The sequence below is a fragment of the Eriocheir sinensis genome, chromosome 33 (assembly GCF_024679095.1).
Source record: "Eriocheir sinensis breed Jianghai 21 chromosome 33, ASM2467909v1, whole genome shotgun sequence".
Taxonomy (NCBI): domain Eukaryota; kingdom Metazoa; phylum Arthropoda; class Malacostraca; order Decapoda; family Varunidae; genus Eriocheir; species Eriocheir sinensis.
In genome coordinates this window covers 1,261,117-1,288,413 of record NC_066541.1, presented here as the reverse complement: position 1 = coordinate 1,288,413, position 27,297 = coordinate 1,261,117, and the positions used below count along the sequence as shown (strand labels likewise).

Sequence of the window (27,297 nt, the reverse complement as noted above, 5' to 3'; positions counted from 1 at the left end):
TTATCAAACGCTAGTTTCTCTTCCCCCTTCCAAGCTATCTTTCCGTGAAGTGTTGGTACTACTGCAAATCAAACAAACGTTGAAAACCGAAACATTAATGCATTTTAGGTACATTTCTATGATGGAAAATATTGTGTGGCAAATACTTATGTAAACAGTGCTTGATACAGTGACATACATAATATATATCAGAAAATTTACGTATATTGATGTGTTTAATTGGTTGGTACCCGTGGCTCTCGTCTTATCCCGTCACCTGTGGGCAGGGCTTAGACCTCGTTAGAATAAACTGCTTTTATTTTCTTTATTCTCCTGTTCCATGAGACATCTCTTTCTCCCTTCGTTATTTCTCCCTTGTAAATATATTTTTAACTAGCTTTAGAGCTCCTATCAGTGGGTGGAAAATGGTATCATCTATGTTGCTGAGCTTTGCTTAAGCTCCACCCGCAGGTGACGTCATGAGTTTGGAGATTGGCTGTGGGAAACCCAGCACAGAGTACCACATACCACCACATACTCATACGGAATTGTGAAACATGTGCCCGGAGGCTGAAGTCTGTCAGTCCGTCACTTTAAAATTCATCCCAGCAATCTTCATGCTTATGGTTCGATGTGCCAGCCCTACAAATGCTCAGAAAAGAGAACTGTTGTGAATAGTTGAGACAGAAGGGCAGGACGGGGCGTGCTGGTTGAGAGGTGTGTTCCAGTGTTGGCTTAAATTATCATAGGAACGTAAAGTCTTGAATAAACAGAAAAATAATGTTTCTCGCATTTTATGACTTTTTATATAAGGCCTAGAAAATTTAAATTGTTGTTATACCCAATTAATAATACAAACATGGAAAAACGTTGTAATAAAGCATTAAATGAGTGAAGACAATGGCGAAGAGCTGGCCTTAACCTCCTCTTCGTCAAGAGAGGAAATTAGTTCATTTCTTTCCTGCTCACCGCTTCGCGCGCTGCATCAATACTTTTAATACCGTTTGGTCCACGAAGCCTTGTTTCCTCACGGGAAGGGGGAAGAGATAGATTGAGAGTCCCGGCGAAGGCTCTTCGTCTCATCAACTCCCCTCCTCATACGGACAGTCTTCTTCCTCTTAAATTCCGCCGCCATGTTGCCTCTCTTTCTATCTTCTATCGATATGTTCATGCTGACTGCTCTTCTGAACTTGCTAACTGCATGCCTCCCCCCCCTCCCGCAGCCCCGCTGCACTCGACCTTCTATTCTACTCTAGCTCATCCCTATACTGTCCAAACCCCAGACGTGGGCGCGGTACTGAAAAATCAGTAGAGCAGTTGCGGTAGTGCGGTCCCATTTTTTTTCTTTCCCTGTGCAGTATATGCGGTGTGCGGTACTGTGGTAGCGGTAGTCACTAGTCAATATAAAAAAAAAAAAATTCAGTGCCTATCCTGGCTATCTATTGACTAACTAATAACTTGATACAAAAAAAAAATAAAGAAGGACTGGGGGAGGGAGAGAGGGAGGTAAGGGAGGAGGAAGAGGGGGACAGGCCAAGGAGTAGAGGACGGGAAGGGGAGGAGGGGGAGAGAATGGAATGCAACTTTCCGAGGGAGGAGGGAGGGGACAAGGAAGGGGGAAGAGGAGATCAGTGTCATGTGACAGAGGAGGAAGGAAGGAAGGAAGGAAGGAAGGAAGGAAGGAAGGAAGGAAGGTGTGAGATGCAGTAGCACTAGCCAGGGGAAGGGGAGGGGGGGAGGAAGGGGAGGAATTCTGCAGCGTTTGAGCAAAAACGAAAGATTAGTAATATAGGAAAGTCGTGATGGGAAGTGATACATTATTCAAATTGTCCAACATATTAAGATGAAACACATCAACTGCAAATGGTAATAGCGGGACCGTGGGAAAACTGTAAGCCCTGGCATCTCATGCTCAGCAAAGAAACCACGTGGAAAGTAAATTATTATTATTATTATTATTATTATTATTATTATTATTATAATTATAATCAAACAATATTGATCTTGGCTACATTGAAGAGAGAGAGAGAGAGAGAGAGAGAGAGAGAGAGAGAGAGAGAGAGAGAGAGAGAGAGAGAGAGAGAGAGAGAGAGAGAGAGAGAGAGAGAATGATAAACTAGAGAAGTTACAATGAAGTTAAAAAACAGATATAGTGTGTACCTATTATGGTCTATGTAATGCATCAAAGAAAAATTTGTACAGGACATGGGATTGGGCGATGATCATGTTAGTGCTTGCTTGTACTGTTGTACACTGCCATGTACAGTCATCGTCAGAGGCAGTCGTGGCGCGCCGCCTTGGGTTGAATGACGAACAGATTTACTCTGAGTTATTCATTTAGTATTTAATTTTGAACAATAACTGAAAAGTTAGAATGATTGAATCACTGATTCTGATAACTGATACTGATTGACTGATTGAGTCCGATTCACGGTAAAAAAAAATAATAATAAATAAATAAATAAATAAATAAATAAATAAAATAAAATAAAATAAAATCTATGAGCATGCCGTGCTGCAAATGACTTCGATGGTTTTATAAGTACATACCTCAAAAAGTGCCGCAGGATTTTTTAGTGCGGTATTTTCAGAAAGTTTGCAGTAGTGCGGTACTTTTTTTTGTGATGCGGTACTACCGCACTAAGTACCGCACTTGCCCACCTCTGTCAAAACCCCTTATGCAAGAGTTAACCAGCATCTTCACTCTGGAACAGCCTTGCTTCATCTGCATTTCCCCCTGCCTATGACTTGACCTCCTTCAAGAAGAGTGTATCAAGACACCTCTCCACCGGAAATTAACCTCTCTTTTGGTCACTCTTTACATTTTTCCATTATGGGAGCGGTGAGTAGCAGGCTTTTTTTCTACTCCTTCTGTTGCCCTTGAGCCGTCTCCTTTGTTGTAAGAAAAAAGTAATTAAATGCAATTTGTTGTGTACATTATTACATGCGATTTTTATTCTTCTTTGTATTCAGTTATCGGTAATCCATTAAAAGTTTATATATATATATATATATATATATATATATATATATATATATATATATATATATATATATATATATATATATATATATATATATATATATATATAATTTTTTTTTTTTTTGTAGATACTTCCCACTGATATATCTAAATTGAGCTGTGCAATAACCATTGTTTTGTTGGCTAGTCATGCAGTGTACATTTAGGTATGTTCTTTGGGGACAGAGTTCTGTTCGAATTACAATGAATTCTTGACCATGATGTTTGATTATGAGTGTAAAGGTATTTAAAATCATCCCTGAGTCTTTGATTTTGGTTTGATTTTAAAAGATAATGTTTATTGAAAAGAATGTCATATTTGATGATGTCTTAATTCAGGGCATAGTTGATTATTAGTGAAGTAAATATGAAAATAATGAAAAATGCAAAAAAAAAAGGGTGAATTTTTGCATTAAAAATGGTTCAAAATAATTTGGAAGGAGTTTGTAAGTGTATTTCTCAACTTGATGTTGTCAACAAATGTGACCTGTGTGTCCGGGATGCATTTACTGAGAGCCTACACAACACAATAAGGAATTAGAAAAAAAATCCGTTCTTATTTTTCGGTCAAAAAATAAAGCTTGCACATACAAAACTGGCCATAATTTTTTATGCAAGGTTTCTGGCAGAGCAGACCTCTCATTCAGGTTCAAATTATTAAAAAAAAAAAACAAAGAAAGTATAGCATACCATGTCAGGTTCTCTCAAATTTTGGGTGACTGGATCCCGGACTATTAAGGCGAACAAAACAGCAGGCAGATAGCGGTGCCATTCGCGAGGCTTGTCAGAACACAGTTTTCGTAGAGATGCCTTGAGAGTAGAGTGGAACCTCTCAATTCTCCAGTTGCCACTATGGAGATACAGCATAGTTAAGAGTGGCTTAACTCCTATAAGCCTATTGAGCTCAGACATCATCTGTGAGGTGAACTGTATGCCTCGGTCCGATAGGATCTCACAGGGGATACCTACTCTTGAAAACATTTCTAACAATGCCTCAGCTATAGAAATGGAGGTCACTTCCTTTCGGGGGACAGGTTCAGGAAATTCTGTTGCAAAGTCAATAAGGCTTAGGATGTACCAGTGTCCTTTTGAGGGAGTTGCTTCAGGGGAACTGGTTTCACTCTTCCCTTGACGGACATGCGCTGACACATGTCGCAAGACTTGCAGAAACTACGGATGTCGGACCATAAGCCTGGCCAGTAGAACTGTTCTCCGATCTTCATCCCTGTCTTGCGGTGAGAGAGATGGCCAGCCAGAGGACTCTCATGGGCGAGGGTTAATACTGCACGGTGGCACTTGGCGGGAACCACTAAGTATCTCTTGCCAAGCAGGTTCTGGCAATTTGAAGAAAGGCAAACCCGGTAAAGTAGTCCATCGGATACATCATAGCTGAAGGTGAAACCATTGCGAGTAACATCTTGTCTACCATTGGTGGCCTTGTTCTGCAGGGGAACTAGAGTAGAGCAAGCCTTCTGCAAATCTGAGAATTCCTTTGGTGGCACAGACAAGGGTTCGAGATTTGAAAGTACTAATGGGTGAATTTTCCGAGCGGCGGCAGCCCGGGTCTGAACGGCGGCCACATCAACGAGAACAGGAGGGGGGACAGAGCTCTCGTCTAGTCACTCCCTCGACGTTACCCATCAAGATGCTGCAATGCTTGAGTGGGGCGTGAACAGCGTCGACCCCACCGTCGAAGTAGGGACAGTGAAGGAAACACCTTACCACAGGGAAGTCATCGGCTCGCCCCAAGTAGTCAAGGCAGCGAACGGTGTGGCAATGAGAGATGTCCACGTCGGGCAGGACCTCCTCTGACACTAAAATACTGGAACATCCCGTATCCCGAATGATGGTTGACACCCTGGAGCCGTTGATGGTGCCTGTTGTACAGTACTGTTGGCTAGAAGGTTTAGAGAGGAAGGACGTGATCTTTAAGTTTTCTTTGGAAGTGTCATATTTAGGCTTTTGTTTATAGACAAAGCTGGATTTTGAGGACTATTTGGTTTGTGGCCTGGCTCTCCACAATTATGGCACTTAACTGAAGATGCTGACTTCCTTGATGTAGGTGGAGATCCCTTTGAGGAGCATGGTTTAGCAGGGAGCGGTTGTTTGCTGTGCTCAGCCACTGAAGGGTATCTTGAGTAGGAACGGTGTGTTGAAGCCCAGATGTCAGCGCGCTTAACTACTTCGTCTAAGGTTCGAATGTTGTTCTCCTTCAAAACATCCATAATTCAGCTGGGACAGAAGCCTTAAACTGGTCAAGGATCACAAAGGACCTAAGATCCGAGAAAGAGTGCGTTACCTCACTGGAGTCGAGCCAGTGGTCGAAGTGATGGCCTAGAAGGGCGGAGAATTGTTGGAAGATTTCCTCGGCACCAAGCTTGGCTGAACAGGTGTTACGGTAGTGGTCGCTTGTCCGGTCAAAGTGCTGCAAAATGGCTGCTTTCAGCTGGCTGAAGTCTTCTGTAACATCTGCAGACATAGAGGTATAAAACTGAGCCAATTTACCGGTAAGCAAAGTTCCTAAGTAGATGGCATACTCACTGACGTCAATCTTAAGGAGAGAGGCAACTCATTCGAAACGAATGAAGTACGAATCTATCTCTTCTCCTTCGCGAGTGGCAGAGCCGGCATCAAGGTGGATCGTACTCTTACTACCAGCCGCTCAACGGCAAGGGCATGCTCTCTTTCCTCTTCACGCTCTCCTCGTTCTCTTTCTTCCTTTTCTCGATCACGTTCTTCTTTTTCTCTCTGCCTAATTCTTTCCTTTTCGCGCTCTTCTCGATCTCTTTCTTCCTCTTCTCTCTGCCTAATTCTTTCCTTATCGCTCTCTTCTCACTCTTTTTCCCTCTATTCTCAGGCTCTTTCTTCCATATCCTTCTTCTCTTGTCTTTCACGCTCACGTTCCTCCCGTTGGTGTGCCTGCTCCTCGGAGACGAAGGTCCTCAGGTTGTCCCCTTCGTAGCCCAACTCTCGTCCTATTTTGACCAGTTCCCAAATGGACAACATCTTCAGCAGAACACTAATCAACCGGCATTAGTCAACACATAAGAATACACTAAGAAACTTAACAGGCAAACTGTTCAATCCCAATAAAACATACACAAGAAAGCAAACAAGGAGACTACCAGCCAAAATGGGTCAGTTAAATCACAACAAAAATGTCTGAAACACAACCCAAGCTAATATGACAACATATTAGGCAGAAGGGGTCCAAGGTCAGAAGACTTAAACTCTGCACCTGACAAACACGAGACCCTGAACCAAAGTCATGTATGACACACCTGGTATAGGCAAAGAAAGAGCCTCATTACAACAACCAATCACCAAAACACTTACTTCAAGCCTGTAAACAGCAAGTGGAGGTAAGTAACGATCCTGACCATCAATGGTGACTGGGGTGATTCATCTTGTCTCGAAGCACCCGGAAGGAAGGAAGGATCCTGGCGAGGTCGCCACTTGTGAAGGAATGTGACCGGGGGCTAGATTCACAAAGGCTTAGTGTGTAGTTTTGGGCCCTAAGTGCATAGTTTTGAGAACATTGCATTACGCAAAGCTCGCACGGTAATAACTACCAACTAATCAATGACGTCACAGGTTAGCGCGCGGATTCACAAAACTTTAACGTGCTGTGTGACGCTACATATGTTGTTAAATAATTACTGCCACAAAGGTGTAATAAACGCCAACAATATTATCATATTTGTCTATAAATGCTTATAAATCGCATTTTTCAACTTGAAATATAACTCTGCGAGTAGAGGAAGCCCATTTCTTTATAACATGATGAGATATACACACTTTGAGAGGCATGTGATAAGTGTGGGCGGTATGGCAACACCAATGCCCGGCCAGGGGATTGCCAGACCTCCCTCATCCTTCATCTTCCTACCTCCTCATCCATTCGATCATCCATCCATCTCTACATTTGTCCCTCCGTGGGACCATGGACCTGTCGGGTGACAGCCCATGAGTTGGGCTGCAGAGATATGGTAAGACAGCCTTAACTTTCCCTCGTTCCTTCCTTCCGTCCTTGGTTCCTGTCTGCCTCGATATATGTGCCATATTATTTTCAATTTGCTTTCTTCCTGCCTCAATCTCCTCCTCATCTTCTTTTTCTTCTTCTTAAGCATGTTCTTAGATAACAAGACATCGAACAGCAGAGTTACCTTGACGTTAATGTGCAGCAAACGACGAAATAATTGTGTTCCTAGATTACGATTTAGTACAGTTTGCCTTAAAAGGAAGAAAAATGGGAATAGAGAACAGGTTGTTTTGAAGCGACAGTTGGAGGGGGCTCCCTGTGATTGGCTGACGGTTTTGTGAACATGCTTGTGATTTGCTGCAAGGCCAATGACGTCATCAACCAATCAGCAGCCTTGCTGACTTAGTGCGCCTCTAACTACCATCTAAGGTTTACTTCGTGAATCTGACGTTAACGTCGATCGCTAAATCAATAGTGCGTAGTTATGTTAGTTCGTAGTTAGTATGTTTGTGAATTCCGCCCCAGGTGTCGTTAAGATGGATGTGATCAGCCAGACCAATCCCCTCTTCAGGCCCGGTATCCCTCAACTTCCACGTGTGGCAGATGAGATTTAAACCACATTAAACGTTTAGAATTTCATCGCCTCCTCACTTAACCCACACACACAAGTCTTACCCATCGCCGTAGGTGTATAAGGACACCATCCACTGGATAGGGCAATACGGGAGAATGGTTATAATCCAGGCGTCGAAGATTCGTCCTGGATGGAGGGGCCGCGGAGCCACAAGCTAGATGGTGGAGCGGCAGTGTGGTGGGGCTGTGACGTTCCAGAAGTAGGGGCCCAGGTGCCACCAGTTAGGTGGTGACGCAGCGGTGTGGTGGGGTCGTGACGTCCCGGATGGAGGAGAGCCATTCGGGGCTGCTCCTGACCCGGGCCCTACCAGTCTGCTGCCCCCGTCATCGTTCTCCTCTATCTGGGACGTCACGGCCCCACCATACACCCACGTCACCACCTAACTGGTGGCGCCTGGGCCCCTACTTCTGGGACGTCACGGCCCCACCACACTGCCTCTCCACTACCTAGCTTGTGGCTCCGGGGCCCTTCCATACGGGACGAATCTTCGACACCTGGATTGTTACCATTCTCCCGTATCACCCTATCCAGTGGATGGTGTCGCTACACACCTACGGCGATGGGCAAGACTTGTGTGTGTGGGTTAAGTGAGGAGGCGATGAAATTCTAAATGTTTCTTGTGGTTTATATCTCGTCTGCCACCGGTGGAAGTTGAGGGCTACCGGGGCTAAAGAGGGGATTGGTCTGGCGCATCACCTCCATCATAACAACGCCTGGTTACATTCCTTAACACCCGTGGTGCTGGTTACTTGAGGTTTTCCTGTACCAGTACTGCTATTTGCTGTGATAAATGTACACTAAAATTCTATAATAAATATAAATTCAATTCAATCTATAGTGTGGCATTTGCATAAGTAAATCTTACTCTATATAGACCTACACTTTAATGTAGGATTCTTTCTTAACAAAACTTCACTTTTCATACTTTCATTTAACATTTAAAAATATTAAACAACAATGTTGGAAGAACCATGATCCATGACATGTTTTACAAGAGACATACAGTTGCTAGTTTAATTTTGAAATTACAATACTGTAGTAGAGGGAGATAGTTTCATCTTAAGTAATGAATGGGGCTTCACTATCTCTTAATACTGACAACTGAAGCCAGAACAACAGTCTTCATCCTTCAAATTATCTTTGACATACCATCATATTATGTCATGAAGATTTATAAAGAAAAATGGTATACATATACCCTTAACTTAGGCTTTGGCAATCTTGACAGTTAGATTATTTAATCCCATACACAGTGGTGAATGATAAGTACCATATTTGATGCCTTATAAGATGCATGGGTTTATTAGATGCACTTCAATTTGGGCAGGCATTTGAAATTAAAAAAATAATAAACGGGTTTAAACTACGAATGTCAGGTGAAGGGTTTTCACCTGACATTTGTAGCCCTCCCCACTCTCAGGTAATTTTTAAAGTTTCATATGTATGAAGATCTTTATTAAATCCCAATAATTTACGTTTAAAAACCTTGATATTTGCTGGAACCTGCCAGAACTGGTTCTTCTTAGCGCTTCGAGAGTCCTGCTTTGAGACGTAAACAAAATGGAGTAGACAGTGACACTATCACAGGGGTAACGGGTATAAAATTTGTAAATCATTTTTTTATTTTTTTTATTTTACATTGTAATTCTACTTGTAATATTTTAGTACATTTTTAAAACTTTACTAGCCAGTAACCCAATGCTGACCCTTGACCTTATAAGATGCAAGTTGATTTTCTGGGACATTTTTGGGGGAAAAAGTGCGTCTATTAAGCCGTCAAATACAGTAACAAACAAATGAAACTATACAAGACCAATGATAATGTATTATTTACTACATCAAGATATATACATAGTTAATCATAAACCTGAATAGGATGATTATAATTAATTATGATACTCAAAGAAAAGATGATGTTTCTTATAGTGATCTTATCATCCTAAAATGGAATGGTATGAGAATGGAGGGTGGTGAGTTTGTGAAAAAAAAGGTATATCAGTTAAATTAGAAGGTTTGGAGACCACTAATAAATTGAATAAAAAAATAAATAGATAAAAGTAGAAGTGAGAGGAAAAGTGAGTACAGGTAACTCGCGATTTACACGAGTTTGGTTTACGCGTTTTTAAATAACGCGGGGTCCAAAATCCAAATAAATGTTTGATTTACACATTTTTTCCACTTATACGTGATATTTTATAGAGTGGCCACCAGCTGTCTCACGCAACTGGACTCACACGGCACCGCTGCCACACAGCTGAGCTCAGTTCTTCCCGCACGCCACTTAAACAACAATACAGTACCCATGCTGCCACGCTACTCAACAATAAGGGTGTGCAGAAACCGGTACAAGTACCGGTACTAACGGTACCAGCTATATGGTACGGTACCGGTACCAGACTGCTCGGTACCGGTACCAATACTAGCTAGTCGCTCATGGTGTCCCTCATTTCTTCCTCACACGAGTGAGGCTGAGACTGAGTGCCTGAGTGGATATCTCAGTGATATGGATATTCTCTCTCTCTCTCTCTCTCTCTCTCTCTCTCTCTCTCTCTCTCTCTCTCCACTGAATGAAGTGAATATTTATTTTTCGATAGAAACCTACCTATTGTTTGATTTACATTGTTTTTGATTTACGCAACCTCTGCAAGGACACAATACTCGCGTAAATTGAGAGTTACCTGTATTACAAAAAGGGAATATATACATAGACAAGGAAAACTGCAGACATCTATTGTGGGCAACCCCTCAACAGTTCCTTGAGGGATGGGGTGTCAAGAGTGTCTAAGTTATATACATAAATGGTCAGTGCAATAAGTATATGCCACAAAGGATTATTTTTTGTGGGGCAATTTCCAAAAGAATATTGCACCATCTTCCCCCACAGAAACAAGGGACTTGCCATTTGATGCAAGGCTCACCTTAGTGACAGACCCGCTGTGTCCATGACCTTCATGTGTCACCCGGCCTTTGTTCCAGTTCCAAACCTATTAGAAACCAGTAAGTTATTTATATATATATATATATATATATATATATATATATATATATATATATATATATATATATATATATATATATATATATATATATATATATATATATATATATATATATATATATATATATATATATATATATATATATATATATATATATATATATATATATATATATATATATATATATATATATATATATATATATATATATATATATATATATATATATATATATATATATATATATATATATATATTGCCTATCAAATGTAAATAAGCATATTATACAAACTAACAGCTACGGTTTACCACAGATCTATCAATCAATAAGGGAATACAGGGACACTTCGCCATGCCTATCCTACGATGCCAACCTCAAGGGTCCCCCTGAGCAAGCCTCCTTCCCATCCTTAGTACCTCATGGCAGAATCCATCAACTTGCTCAAGCACTGAGTTTTGTGGACATCCCCTTCATTTGCCTTGGCACTTGATATGATTCTGGCCAACACATAAATATTTTGTGCAGCTTTTATTGAATCTAATGCCACCAAGACTGCATTGCTACTTTAGTGAATACTAAGTTGAAGGAAGTGATGGTTGAGCTTGCTTTTAAATAAATAAATCATACTGCACTGAACTACTGAAGGTGGGAGCTTATTCCATTCTTATGCTACTACTTTGGTGAAGAAATATTTGGTGCAGTCTGTATTTGTTTTGTGCCATTATTTTGCATGAGATAACAGGTCAACCCTTTCACTATGGCTGGGCCAAAACAGCGCCCCACGCCATATCCGAGATCGCCACGCGCACCAAATTTCAAATGTCACTAATGAATAGAACAAGTTTTCAACCATAAACACAACATAATCATCATGTATTATATATGAAAACATCCAGAATTAAATGGTGCACATAAAGAAACAAGTTAATTGATAATTTTGAGCTGTAAGCATAAATATAAAGAGATGAAATAACTCGTATATTGGCTAAAGCAAGCCAGAACGCAGTATGCGCGTCCTCGGATATGGTACGGCACACATAAGAACGCAGTATACGCGTCCTCGTGTTGAAGGGGTTAAGAGAAGAAAGTCTTTCATCACAAGGTTTATTGTGCAAGGAAGAGATCATACTTGTTGCCCTATGTTGAACATGCACCAGCACCACTGTGTGTGTGTGTGTGTGTGTGTGTGTGTGTGTGTGTATTTACCTAGTTGAGAAATACAGGAAAAGAGCCGTACTAGGCTCGTGCTGTCTCTTCTCCATAACGCTTATTATCCAGTTTGGCTTTAAATTCATGAATCGTTTTTGCACACACAGTCTCCTCGTCAAGTCCGTTCCATGTTGTTATGCTTCTGTATGGAAAACTGTATTTCTTGATGTCTCTCCAACAGTCGCTCTTCTTCAATTTCTTACCATTGCCTCTTGTTACACTTCTGTCACGTACCACTAGGTCTTCCCTGTCCAATTTCTCCAATCCCTCTTGTATCCTGTACAATGCTATTATCTAAAGGTCCCCTCTCTCTCTTCTGCTCTCCAGTGTAGTTAGTCCCAATTTCTCCAGTCTTTCTTCATAAGTATGTTCTCTCAGAGTTTCCGGTAATTTAGTCGCTACTCTTTGTATTCTTTCCAACTTTCTAATTTTTTTCTTCAATCTAGGTGACCACACTAATGCTGCATATTCCAGTCTTGGACGTATCATCGATGTTATTAGTTTCTTCACCATTTCTTCATCTAAATGCTGCTTTCATGTTTCTAAGAAGATTGAATGTTTCCCCAGTTATCCGGTCTATATGTTTTCCAAAGGATAACGTCTGTTATGATCACTCCCAGATCTTTTTCCTCTTTTTTTTTCATGATTCTTTCATTACTCAGAAAGTAGTTCCCCGATATTCGTCTACTGCTTTTACCAAACTCCATCACGCTACACTTCTCTGTATTGAATGTCATTTCCCATTTGCGTGACCATTCGCTTATTCTATCGAGATCTTGGCTCAGGGCTACGCAGTCTTCTTTATTAGCCACCCTCCTCATTATTTTAGCATCATCAGCAAACATATTCATATAGCTTGTCACCCCTTCTGTCATGTCATTAATAAAAATTACAAGCATAATCGGAGCCAACACCGATCCTTGGGGGACTCCACTCGTCACTTCCATCCAGCTTGATTTATTATTCCTGATTACTGTTCTCATTTCTCTCTTTGTCAAAAAGTCCATAATCCAATCCAATATTGAACCACCCAGACCTCCAACATGATTAAGTTTCCATATTAATCTCTTGTGTGGTACTTTATCAAACGCCTTCTTTAAGTCCAGATACACGCAATCTGCCCAACCGTCTCTTTCCTGTATTATATCAATTACTCTTGAATAGAAGCTGATCAGATTAGTTGCACAAGACCGTCATCCTCTGAATCCGAATTGGCTATTTGTTAATATACTGTTTTCTTCTAAATATGTACTCCACCCATCTGTTTTTTATAATTTTCTCACACATCTTCCTTACTTCCTCCTTTATGTATTGGGATGATGTTAGCCCTCTTCCAGTCTCTTGGTACCTTCCCTTGTGCTAGTGAGACATTAATCAAGTTGCTCAACTTTTCAGCTGTTTGCTGGTTACACTCTTTTAGCACCCAATTTCATATACCATCCGGTCCTGCTGATTTCCTAGCATCCAATTCTTCCAATAACTTTCTAACTTCATCTGCTGATGTTTGTATTCTCTCCAGACCCACTCTATTCCCTGGCACTGCATTTACACTTTCAAACTCACTCTCCCTTGTGAACATTGTTTGGAAACAATTATTCATCACTTCTACTATTTCACTTATACCATCAAAAGTTTCACCATTAACTTTAACTTTCTGAATCTCATCTCTATTTTTCAACTTTCCATTCATGAACTTATAAAACAGTTTTGGCTGGTCTTTGCACTTATCTACAATATTTTTCTCAAAATTCCTTTTTTCTTCTCTTCTTACTTTGACATAAGCAGTCCTCTTCCTTTTGTACTCATTCCATAGATCCATCCTCCTATTTTTTCTCCATTTGTTCCATGCCTTCTCCTTATCCTGCTTGGCATCTACACACTTTCTATTATACCACTTGCTCTTGATTTCTGGCCTTCTTTCATCCTTGGTACCCACTTTTCCACTCCTTCGTTGTAAATCCGTAGAAAGATAGCCCATTTTTCCTCCACATTTTCAGCCTCAAAAAAAATATCCCATTGTGCTTCCTCAAAATGTTTCCTAAGTTGTTCATAATTTGCCTTAAAGTTAAACCATTCTTTCTTGTAGTCCTCATTCCTGATTATTTTACTTCCTTCTCGTAATATGTACTCAATAAGTACGTGATCGCTCTTCCCTATAGGGCTCTTATAGTTCATCTCCTCTATGGTATCTGGCTCCCTGGTGATTATCAAGTCCAATCTAGATGGCTCGTCTTCTCCTCTGAATCTTGCTCAGGTAATTTCCTATTTCTAACATTGACGATATTAACCCGTTCACATTAGTGTATGCCACCTTCAAGCTGTCTCCTCTTCCCTTCTGTACCACTTCCTTAGGTCCATGTCTATCACTCTCCAGAAAACTTCTTTTTCTCCTCTTCCAACCTTGCTTCATTCTTTTCATTAGCTTGATTCTTCAATTCTCTTATCATGTTCCTTTCCTCCACAGTTCTGTCCTTTCTTACCCAGACTTTTTTGTAGGTCTCTGTTCTTGCTAACTTCCATGATTTTCCCACCACTTCTTCTGCAGCCACTTGAGACCTAAATCTAATTTTTACTGGTTGTTGGGCTCCTTCTTCATACTTTCCAAGCCTGAATACTTCTTCGATCTCCCCTACCAGCTCATGACCTTCTTCATGAATTGCTTCAATTACTTGCTCCACTTCCTTCCTTCCTTTCTTTTCCCTTGTATGTTTGATCGGCATGTGCTCTTCATTAATGCCCACCACTACTACAGACTTCTTTTTTTCAACCGTGTCCCTCAATATTTCTGGTTTTTCTTTTATCACCTTGATCACCTTTTCAGTTATGGCTATCCTTATCCTTGACTTGCTCCTCCACAATTTTCTTAAAGCTAACATTCTCCTTTTTTTGTTCCTCCTTCCAGACTTAATGCATTTCCTTTAATTCCTTGACTTTAACCTCTGTATCCTCTGTCTTCTTCTCATTCAACATTACCTGCTTGTGCAGGTCATTGTACGCATTTTTCCATACATTTTTCTCCGTCTTGAGGATGTCAACCTCCCTCTCCAACACCTACTTAAACTCTGAATGGTATCTTCAATCATGATTTCATGTTCTTCTTCTTCTTCTTCTTCTTTGTGTGTGTGTGTGTGTGTGTGTATTTACCTATTTGTAGCATACAGGGCCTGAGTTAGGCTCGGATAGTCCTGTCTCCTTGTCTACTTTTATCCAATCTTTCTTTCATTTGATGGACACTCTTTGCCTCCACCACTTCCTCTTCCAAACTGTTCCACAAATTCACACTTCTATGAGGAAAGCTGTACTTCTTTTTGTCTCTCAAGCATGTTTCCTTTCTCAGCTTCTTGTGTCCTCTCAATCTTCTCCTTTGCTCTCTCTCCATCAAGTCCTCTCTATCTACTTATCCATACCACTCATCAACTTAAACAACATTATCAAGTCTCCCCTTTCTCTCCTCTGTTCCAAAGTTGGCAGGTTCCTGCATTCCAATCTTTCTTCATATGGCAGATTTGAGAGTTCAGGTACCATTTTTGTTGCAATTCTCTGAATCCTTTCCAGTTTCTTTACGTCCTTTATTTTTGTATGGGGACCATACCACTGCTGCATATTCTAACTTTGGTCTAATCATTGCCTTTATTATCTTTGTCATCATATCTATATCCATATTGTGGAATGCAAAATCTAACATTTTGCAATAGTCTTTATGTATCACCAAATATCCTGTTTGTGTGTTTTTCTGGCGTCGAAGAATTCTGAATTGTCACTCCCAGGTCTTCCTCTTCCTTAACCACACATCTCTTTCACCCATTTTATATTGTTTCAAGGGTCTATTTTTACCTTTTCCCATCCTCAATATGTGACATTTGTTTGCATTGAATTCCATTTCCCATTTGTTGCTCCGCTCAGATATTTCATTCAGATTTTCCTGCGACCCCATACCCGTCCGTATCCTTCTTTGCAGCTTTGCATCATCAGCGAACAAGCTCGTGTAGCTGTTTACTCTTTCAGGCATGTCATTGTTATAAATCAAGAACGTTATTGGTGCGAGTACAGATCCCTGCAGCACTTCACTTGTCCCTTCTCTTCATTCTGATTTTTCATCCCTCTTGAGTAAAAACAAATCAAATTTGTGACATACGACTTTACTTGCTTAAATCCAAACTGGCTCTCATTTATTAATTTTTCTCTTTCCAGATGTTCAACCCATTGTTTTTTATAATTTTTCACACATTTTACAACTACACTTGTGAGTGAGACTGATCTATAATTTAATGGCGCATGTCTGTTCCCACTCTTATAAATTGGTATAATGTTTGCTCTTTTCCATTCTTTCAGCATCGCTCCAAACTCTAATGAACAGTGGTGGGCACCGCTAATCGAAAAGTTAGCTTCGCTAACTGGTAATCCACTAACTAAAAAGTTAGTTTTGCTTACGCTAAACCAATAAACCAATAAAGAAATTAGTGGAAGCTAATGCTAACTGCTAACTTTTTGTATGGATTAGCTTTGGTTTAGTATTTTAGCTCTAAAACCCTTAAAAACAGACCTAGTGACCTGAAATTTCAATGAGTTGTAGCTTAGACATAGAGCCTTCCAGAGGTATAGCATGCCAAAATCAGATGATGATAAAGGTGTACACAAATAAACAAATTAGATTCAACATACAAAATACAAGAGGAGGAGGAACTACATTTAGCAGAAGCTAATTCGTCCGCTAACTGTTTCCAAAGTTAGCAAAAACACTAATAAGCTAATGAAAAGGTTAGCTTCGCTAATTAGTGGTTAGCGGATTAGTGGAACCGTGCCCACCACTGCTAATGAACAACTTATAGTATCATAAATTGGCTCTATTAATTCTTCACTGCATTCTTTTTATCACTATATATATATATATATATATATATATATATATATATATATATATATATATATATATATATATATATATATATATATATATATATATATATATATACAGTCACCCCCCGCCGTTCGCGGTCTCACCCATCGCGGTTTCGCGTATTCATGATCAACTAATGCTTATACGCGGCCCCAGTTTCGCGTATACGCGGATGCATTGACGCTAAATAGGAAGGCAGAGAGGAGGGAGGGAGGCAGAGAGGAGGGGGGAAGGGAGAGAGGAGGGAGGAAGGCAGAGAGGAGGGAGGGAGGCAGAGAGGAGGGGGAAGGGAGAGAGGAGGGAGGAAAGCAGAGAGGGAGGGAGGAGGGAGGCAGAGGAGGGGGAAGGGAGAGAGGAGGGTGGAAGGCAGAGAGGAGGGAGGGTGGGAGGCAGAGGAGGGGGAAGGGAGAGGGAGGAGGGAGAGAGAGGAGGGAGGAGGGAGGCAGAGGGAGGGAGGGAGGGGAGGCAGAGAGGAGGGGGAAGGAGAGAGGAGGGAGGAAGGCAGAAAGGAGGGAGGGAGGGAGGCAGAGGAGGGGGAAGGGAGAGAGGAGGGAGGAAGGCAGAGAGGGAGGGAGGAGGGAGGAAGAGAGGAGGGGAAGGGAGAGAGGAGGAGGAAGGCAGAGAGGAGGGAGGGAGGAGGCAGAGAGGAGGGAGGGAGGGAGAGAGGGAGGAAGGGAGGGAGGGAGAGAGGAGGAGGCAGAGGAGGGGGAGGGAGGAGGCAGAGGGAGGGAAGGGAGAGGAGGAGGCAGAGGAGGGAGGGGAGGAAGAGAGGAGGGAGGAGGAGAGGAGGGAGGAGGCAGAGAGGAGGGAGGGAGGGAGGCAGAGGAGGGAGGGAGGGAGAGAGGAGGGGGAAGGGAGAGGAGGAGGAAGGCAGAGAGAGGGAGGGAGGGAGGCAGAGGAGGGGGAAGGGAGGAGGGAGGGAAGGCAGAGAGGAGGGGAGGCAGAGAGGAGGGGAGGGAGGGAGGGAGGAAGGAGAGGAGGGAGGGAGGGAGGCAGAGAGGAGGGGAGGGAGGAGAGGAGGAGGAGGCAGAGGGAGGAGGGAGGAGGCAGAGAGAGGGAGGAGGCAGAGAGGAGGGAAGGGAGAGGAGGGAGGAAGGCAGAGAGGAGGAGGAGGAGGCAGAGAGGGGGAGGGAGGGAGGGAGGCAGAGAGGAGGGGGGAAGGGAGAGAGGAGGGAGGCGGGGCAATGGACGTTAGGTTGCTCCTGAGTGACATCACGGTTAGACTGTGACGTCATGCTTTCCTATTGGCCAGCAGCTCGCTCAGGGACGACTGCTATTGGTCGAGATTTTCTCAGCAACATTATCCTAAAAAAAAAAAATTCACGCGCCGCCACACTGCAGTGTTGCCAGATTGGGCTACTTATCGCAAATTGGGCTACTTTTGGGTCTTCTGTGCTACTAAATTTTGACCCCAGGGTGAGTGTTGATTACATATTGTTGTCTAACAAGGTCTTGTCTCATTTCAGTCATTAAAAAGAACGAAAAAAACATGTTTTATATGACGTGTCAGAGGTGACTTCCCCAAATGCATATTTTCCAGGGGTTATAGTCCTGCCGTTCGCGGTTTCGCGCATCGCGCCGAAGTCAGGAACGAAATACCTATATATATATATATATATATATATATATATATATATATATATATATATATATATATATATATATATATATATATATATATAGTTATATATATATATATATATATATATATATATATATATATATATATATATATATATATATATATATATATATATATATATATATATATATATATATATATATATATATATATATATATATATATATATATATATATATATATATATATATATATATATATATATATATATATATATATATATATATATATATGCTCCTATCTATCACCAGTCCTACTACTTTTCTCCTCTATCCACTTTCGCTATGTTGCTGATTCCCTGTTCCTACTGCTCTCTCCACTCTATCCTCACTATCTAACATACTGGAATGACTGCAAAACTGTTCCACATTTATTATACCACCATCCATTTCTATAGTTTCAGCCTCTTCCTCATCTGGCAGTTCTCCTCCATTGATCCTTCTCACTTAATGCTGGATGGTAGAAATCTACTACTCTATTCAAGTCTCTCAGTCCTGAATATCTTTTATGGCACCACTTGTTAGTCTGTGCAAAAAATAGAATTTACTCCCACTCCTGCATTATTCAACTTCTTTCAACAGAAGACCCTCTCAACAGGAATTGCAAGACTCCAGACTGGAGGCTGCAGAACGCTTAACCTCAGACCTTGCTATCATTTCCGATTGGGGTAAAATGAACCTTGTGTCCTTCATTGCCTCAAAAACTCAATTTCTCCACCTATCAACATGACACAATCTTCCAAACACCTATCCCCTATTCTTCGACAACACTCAGCTGTCACCTTTTTCAACACTAAATATTCTTGGTCAATCCTTAGCTCAAAATCTCAACTAGAAACTTCACATCTCCTCTCTCACTAAATCAGCTTCCTCGAGGTTGGGCGTTCTGTAGCGTCTCTGCCAGTTCTTCTCCCCTGCACAGATGCTTTACATTTAAAAGGGCCATGTCCGCCCTCGAATGGAGTATGCATCTCACGTGTGGGGGGCGGGGGGGCTCCACTCACACAGCTCTCTTGGACAGAGTGGAGTCTAAGGTTCTTCGTCTCATCAGCTCTCCTCCTCTTACTGACAGCCTTCTACCTCTTAAATTCCACCGCCATGTTGCATCTCTTTCTATCTTCTATCAATATTTTCATGCCAACTGCTCTGAACTTGCTAACTGCATGCCTCCCCCCCTCCCGTGGCCCCGCTGCACACGATTTTTTACTCATGCTCATCCCTATACTGTCCAAACCCCTTATGCAAGAGTTAACCAGCATCTCCATTCTTTCATCCCCTTCACTGGTAAACTCTGGAACAGCCTTCCTTCGTCTGTATTTCCTCCTGTCTATGACATGACCTCTTTCAAGAAGAGTGTAATAAGACATCTCTCCACCCGAAATTGACCTCTCTTTTGGCTACTCTTTACTTTCGCCTATTATGAGAGCGGCGAGTAACGGGCTTTTTATTTGCACTCTTTTTGTTGCCCTTGAGCCATATTCACCCTTAAACCTCTTCTCTCCAAAGCTTGCTTCCAATTGATATATTTTCTCTCAACTTCCTCCTAAGTCTCAGCAGTTAAGATTAAATCATCTGCATGGAGCAGGTACCATGGATACCCTGTTCTGCACTCCTTCATGGCTTCCTTCTTTACTACAATAAACAAGAGGACAGGGCTGAACCATGATGCACCTCCACACCTATATGAAAAGTATCTTAAGTTCCTCCAACTACTCTCACCCTTGATCTTGAGCCTTTGTACAGTTTCATTACTATTCTTTTAAGCCTCTCTGGTACCTTGTCTTCATAACACCCATCAAATTGCATTTCTTTGAATCCAGCATCTCCTAAGGAAAACCAGTCCTTAGTATTGGGCGTTCTCCATTATACTCCTTTGATACTTGGAGAGTATCATGTCTGGAGGTATCTCACAATTCTACAGGGTCCTCATGGGTTCTGAGCACACTGAACCACTTTGAGAGAGTCACTACATACTCATGAGCACATGTTAAGTCTTTCAGTCTTTCAAGATAAAACATAATATGGTCGAATCTTGAGATTGTTCTTGACCTGCTAGGATGCTTCAGTGTTGCAACAAGCATATGAACAGTTCCAAAGAACACTGTACTCAGGAAAACATTGCTATTCAGAGGGATTCTCCAAGTGGCTTTGAGGATGGGGTCAGTCTCCTCAAGCATTGCAATCCCAAATCTAGCAGTGAAGTTCTGGTTTCAGATGCCAGGACCTAGTATATCAACAAGTGACTGCATCTTAGTGCTTCACGTACTGGTTGGCTGCCAGAATGAGTTTCAACACAGGATGCTTGCAGTGTATGTCAGTCTCAAGAAGGTGTTTGATTAAGTGCATCATGAGGCAATCTGGGATATCCTGCAACTCTGCATGAATACTGTAAGGACTGTTGGTCTATTGATTGCCTTGTACTCTGGGATTAGGTGCTGTGAAGTGTGGAAGATAGGGGCATGGCCAGTTTCTTCTTCATGAATGCAAGAGTGCGGCAGGGCTGTGTCCTAGACCCATGACTTTTCAACACTTAATGGAATGGGTTCTTGGCATAGTTGTGGATTAGAGTCATTGTGGAGAATCTGTTGGCAAAACCAGGGTCAGTACCCTGTTTTTGCTGATAATACAGTACTCCTTGAGGTGTCATTGGAGGCTCTGGTGATTGGTCTTGAGGCACTGCTCGAGAAACAAAGACAAAACCCCGTGGACTTGAGGTCTCTTGGGCCAAGACCAAGGTACATGTGTCTGGAGACTTGCTAGAGGAAATGGTTCAGTCAGTTCATGTGTGGTGTGGTAAGGACATTGATATCTTGAAAATTTTCACATACATTGGTAGCATAATGCAGAACAATGGCAAGTCTTGTCAATAGGTCTTATGGCAGATTACCTTGACCTATGGTGTTATGGACTTGTTTAGCACAAGTATATGGCATTGCCAATACCTGTGCCGAATCTTCAAGTCACTTGTGCTCCCAGTCTTACTCTGTGGTTGTGAGACATGGACACTGAATATTGACTTGAGGAGGCAGATTGATACCTTTGGTAATAAGTGCCTAGGCAATAACCAAAGACTTTGTGTCAAACAAGTGATTATTTTATGAGACTGATTAGAGGTCTATTACTTGCTTAGACTGTGAATGTGTGAATGTGGTACATAACTCAGAGGTTGACCCCGCTTATCATGTTGGATTTGAAATTGACAACCCTGAGTTGAGGAAACCATGGGGACACCCAAAGAATTCATCCTTAAAGTACTTGGGATGGGAAGGGGGCCAGCACAGTCTTGCAGGTCTGGCATCATAGGGAAGGGGAGGTGACATGTCCCCTTATTATAAAGGCCCTTTTACATGGGCATGAGTTTGCTCAGTGAGCATTCTACTCACAGAAAGCCTTTTACCATCAGTTAGGGGTGAACTCCTCTGAAGCTATTTTTGCTTATTGAGCAAGGACACTTTGTGTGATATCTTATAAAGAACCGATAACAGTGGATGACTAAACTTTATTACGAATGCATTTTGTTCTAAAAATCTCTGAATACCTAAATAAAAGTGAAATTAAGTTTAAAACATTGTATGCCAGGCAGAAATTAATCCACAGCTATTTATACTTTGAATTATATAGTCCCTGAAAAGGTTTATTTGCAAAATTATACTAGCACAACTATTCTTAAAGGCTGCTGTTAATGTTTTGATCATGGAGCTGGACAAAACCTAAAATTCCTGATGTTGCTTATCAAAGTCACGATTAAGATTGCTTATTGAAACTAACAACTAGCATGATCGTGTAATCAGCACCTATATACTTCAGGAACAAATCTTCACAACAACAACAACCACAGGCAATCCGCATTGCTGGTGGCTTTGGTTCCATGGCCTAACCATCCCCCTAAAACACTGAGGAAGTTCCTGGCTGTGGTTCCATGGCCTAACCATCCCCCTAAAAGACTGAAGAAGTTCCTGGCTGTGGTTCCATGGCCTAAACAGCCCCCTAAAACACTGAAGAAGTTACTAGAACAGCTCAGGATACATAGTTTGCCCACTGGGCAAAATCATACATGTGTAATAGCACCTTTAAGCCAACACATTTAATATAACACATGACTGCAGTGCAATTTGAATTGCTTTATAGTTTGAGTTTCCAACAGATGTTATACACATCATATGTCACAGGTTAGTGGTTTTGTAAACACAGTGTCAAAATATTGAAATTAGGTGACCTTTAACAAATTAATACCCCGGCGTACGGTCACATTTGTCACCATAATCTTTGATTGTCGTTGAGGAAAAGAAGGTTGTGGAGGTCAAGGGGAAGGTTCTGGGGGGTAAGAAAGTGGTGCGTCGTGGTTAAATACATGGTTGAAGAGGACGTTGTGAAGTAGTTAGTGTCTGACGAAAAATGGCGACGAAAATCGCGTCTTTACTCTTTCCGAGCAATAAATTCACCATGGTGTCTATTTACCTCCATGGCAACATAGGGTGATAATGTAAGAAAACCAGTGCAATCTGTAAACAATACGGCATAAGTAAGTAGAAAAATATGAGAACCCCCAGACTGGAATATATCAACAGCAGTTTTCTGCTGGTAAAGATAGAACGGTCTTCACGCGGCGGCAGCTTACCTTGATGACGCCATCCTCCCCCGCCGTGACCAGGGCAGCGTCGTCGCTGGAGGCAGTGACGGTGGTGATGGGCCTGGTGGACGCCGGGAGGTCAGCCAGCAGCACGCCGTCCTGCCTGTCCCATACCATGACGGAGCCGTCACTGCCCACCGTCACCACCTCCCCGCTGCCCAACACCTGCCCGCCCAGGAACACGGTGTGGGCCGTCAGCCGGTACACACGCTCCAGTTCCCTGGCAGAGAACACACTTAATTGTAAACTCCATAACAGCTTCAGGCTTTGAAAGTTAAGATTAGAGTTTGGGGTAATGCGTAGACTCCGTCGCTGCCAGTGACTGACAGCAGCGGCGCGGCGCAGCGCGAGGCGCACCACAGGGCACAGGCAGAGCGAGGGAGAGCGAAGTTGATCTGGCCACTTTCGCTCAAAAACATTTTCAGAGAAAAAGTTGAAGCAGCAGTGTAATTTTGTTGATCTCAAAATGTTTCTTCATCATTTGTCTCTTTACGGTAGATTGTTGATATCAAACCAGTAGCCATTTTTAGTTTTCGGCAGCAGCAGATAATATCCAACAAAAGTTTTTAAATCGTCCGAGCCATCCTTGCCCGTTCAGTCATAATAAGGGTGAAATGGCAGCCTACCAGTACCGCTGATCTCAAAATATATACTTAGAGATCCGTATTACTCGTATCGTATTACTATATATGATCTTAATATAGTGCAATTTGGATTACCGGGGGTGGCTATGAAACATGAAATGGACCGTATTGGCTATACAGGCAGCGCCACATGTGGCCACTCAACTCTAAGCTGTCCTTTCCCTAGAATTCAAGTTATAGACTAGAGTGCGTCTGAGGCTGTCTCCGGGATACACGGCCATGGTGCCGCCATCGCTTCAAGACGATGATTGCACACACTTCACTCCTACCCGATTTCAGTTTTTCTCCATGTCAAATAGTAGAGTCAGGAAATCGGGTTGGAGTAAAGTGTTTGCAGTCGTTGGCTTGTAGCGGTGGCGGTACCAAGGCCCTGTATCCTGGAGGCAACCTCAGACGCACTCTAATACAGAACCTGAATTCTATGGAAAGTACTGCTTTGACAGTTCACCGACTGGCCACGTGTGGCGCTGCCTGTATAGCCAATACGGTCCATTCTCAGACATACAAAAATACTCCCTTAATTGTAAGAAAAAAAAGTAAAAATAAATTAATAGCTCCAGATTCATGGATCACATGGTCAAAATCTAAATATAAATCAACAAAATAACCTCTTTGTAACTGTCCCAACACACATTTTTCAAACTGATAGGGGAGGAGATTGTAATATGGACCTCGTTTTTTTTTTTCAGGCGAAAACACCGATTTTAAAAGGAAAAAAAAATCGCATCAACAATCAACATAAGTATTGGCCAATCTTATCCTCATCACACATTCAGAGTTATAGTGAGAAAAAACAAAATCATTCAAATGCTACAACTTTTATTCAAAAACATCGAAAAAAAGTGGGTCGTGGAAAGTAAGGTGGTAATATGAAACCAAAAAAAATATATATTCCTTTTTTTGTGAATACATAAACAAAACTTTTACAGTGAAAAGGGAAGTTTAAGAACAGAAGTCACAAACTGAAATATTAGTTTCATAACCACTACACGAGACGAGTCCACCCCCGGAACATCACACATTGAACCCGTAGTTCTCCCACAGACTTACATAATAGACTGCTCGCCAAGACTCTCCAAGTGACGCCGGCCTGTGGCCGTGGGTGTGCCCACTTCATCCAGAACCGACGACTTCACATAACTCCCACCCCGTTTCCTGACCCCAGCATTCATTTTTAAGAAAACTGAGACCGCTATCATCTTCCTGAGAAATTTCTGTATCACTCTTGCATAAAATTGTAACAATAAAATAAAAATACACATACGAAAATCAGAGGCTTCTTTCCCGTGAATACGGGAGTGAGGCAAGGCTGTATCCTTGCCCCATCGCTTTTCAACACTTGTATGGACTGGGTACTGAGCAGAGTTGTAGACCAGAGTCATTGTTGAGCATCCATTGGCAATAACAGGGTCACCGACCTTGTTTTTGCCTATGATGCATTAATCCTAGCGGATTTTGGTGATTTTTTTTTTTTTTTTTTTTTTTTTTTTTACGTCTTGGCCTATTGCGCCGGTAGGTTTCTTCCCGGTGGATCCTGATGGTCGGTCCAAGGCTTCTTCCCGGTGGGTCTTGATGGTCGGCCCAGCCCGTTCTGGCGCAGGAGAGTGTTTATAGTGGCGCCATCTTGCAGTCGAGGTACTGCACGAGGAGGCGAAGCTCTTGGGACTTAAGGTTTCCTGTGCCAATACCAAGGTACAGATGTTTGGAGGCTTGCTGGATGAAACAGTACAGTCTGTTCATTCGTGTGGCGAGGACTTTGAGATCTCGGAAAATTTCACATACCTTGGTGGTGTAGTTCATAACAACGGTGAGTCTCACCAGGAAGTCTTACGGCGGATTGGCTTGTCCCACGGCGTTATGGACTCGCTCAGCACGAGTATATGGCGTTGTCGATACCTGTGCAGAAGGACAAAGATCCGGATCTTCAAGTCCCTTGTGCTCCCTGTCTTACTTTATGGCTATGATATATGGACATTAAATGGGGACTTGGAGAGGCTGATTGATGCCTTTGGTAATAAATGTCTACGCAGAATCATGGAATATCGCTGGAATGACTTTGTGTCGAACCGGCGACTACTCCGTGAGACTGATTCGACATACAATATTACCTGCGTAGTCTGTTAAAGCCAACTCCGACTTTACGGGCACGTGGCACGTTACCCAGAAGTTGATCCTTCTCATCGAGTTGTCTCTTTTAAGAGACAATCCTGAGTGGAGGAGGCCAAGGGGACTCCCACGGAGTTCGTGACTTAAGCAAGTCGATAGATCCTGCCAGGAGGTAATCAGGATGGGTGGGGGCCTGCATGGAGACTCGCTCGGAAGGTCCCCCGGACTTGGCGTCGTAGGGTGGGCAAGGCGACGCGCCTCCCCCGGCGTATGCCCCCATTGATTGATTAATTACGACCCCGCACTCCCCTCTCGATGTCCGCTCAGCATCCGGCGATCGTTTTTAGATCTCTTTCAGGCCATATGCGACCCTTTCACACCAACGCCCAAGATCTCGTGTACCCTAGAGTCGTGGGTTGTCTAGGCCCAGAGTCGGCACAGTGTGAAGGGGGCCTAAGTATTCACGTTTTACGGCAATATCTTCGTCATGCATCACTGCTTCACCATAATACTGCATGATGCGCTACTTGCCATATTCACGAAATGATAGCTTACGATACACACTAAAAGCATTACATAAGAAGGGGAAAAAAACATTAAATCTGACCGACATTGGGAGCGTTGTTCTCTCGCGTAGTCCAAGGCAACACATTTTCGCACATTCACACAAGATCTCTCGGCACTCGGTCCCATACGTTATGAAAGAAAAATCGATGTCCGAACGATCACACTGTTCGAATCATCACGTATCATCATGTATATCGTAAACAATTTAACCAAACAATTATAACCAAATTAAATCTAACCTAACCCAACCTAACCCTCTCCGCTGCCTAAATGTGACGTGCTACCGCGGTAGACAGCGCTCATAAAAAATTTACATTAATATTTTGAAGTTTCTTTGATTTTTCGCAAGCTAAAAGTTACAGCACTACATTCAAATAAATAAAATACAGCACATACGGTATTAACGTCGCGTAAGATGGCTACCATGAAAAAAAATATTATTGGAAAAAAATTTGTCAGCCTTGGTGATATAAATACTAATTATTTTTGGACGAAACTAAATTCTCAATCAGCGAAAGAACCTCACACCCTTCGCACACCATATTTAAGTAATGAACATGCAGGATTTGTTCAGCAAGGAAAATCTTGCGGGAGCAGGAATGTCATGCTAGGAGGACTAAATTAGCAGTGTCCATTGATTCCACTACTGCAACATTCACATGCACGCCTGTTAGGGAAGAATTAATAGTAATGGATCGTATTGGCTATATACAGGCAGCACCACACGTGGCCACTCGGTGAACTGTCAAAGCAGTACTTTCCATAGAGTTCAAATTATATACTTGAGTGCGTCTGAGGCTGCACACACTTCACTCCTACCCGATTTCCCGACACTACTATCTTACATGGAGAAAAACTGAAATCGGGTAGGAGTGAAGTGTGTGCAATCATCGGCTTCGAGCGGTGGCGGCACCATGGCCGTGTATCTTTGAGACAGCCTCAGACGCACTCTAGTCTATAACTTGAACTCTTTGGAAAGTACAGGT

The 27,297-nt window shown here is 42.2% G+C and overlaps 1 protein-coding gene across 2 annotated transcripts in view; it reads right to left on the bottom strand.

Moving 5' to 3' along the window:
• The window catches only part of LOC127006508 (uncharacterized), a 56,367-nt gene that overhangs the window by 20,712 nt on the left and 8,358 nt on the right, over positions 1-27,297 (bottom strand). Inside the window, exons 3-4 of one of the 2 annotated variants that reach the window (XM_050876463.1) lie at positions 22,983-23,214; positions 10,536-10,601 (exon numbers count right to left, since the gene is read on the bottom strand). In XM_050876463.1, the coding sequence (XP_050732420.1) occupies positions 10,536-10,601; positions 22,983-23,214 (298 nt within the window). The remainder of the gene's footprint in view (positions 1-10,535; positions 10,602-22,982; positions 23,215-27,297) is intronic. The other variant, XM_050876465.1, reaches the window with a different exon arrangement.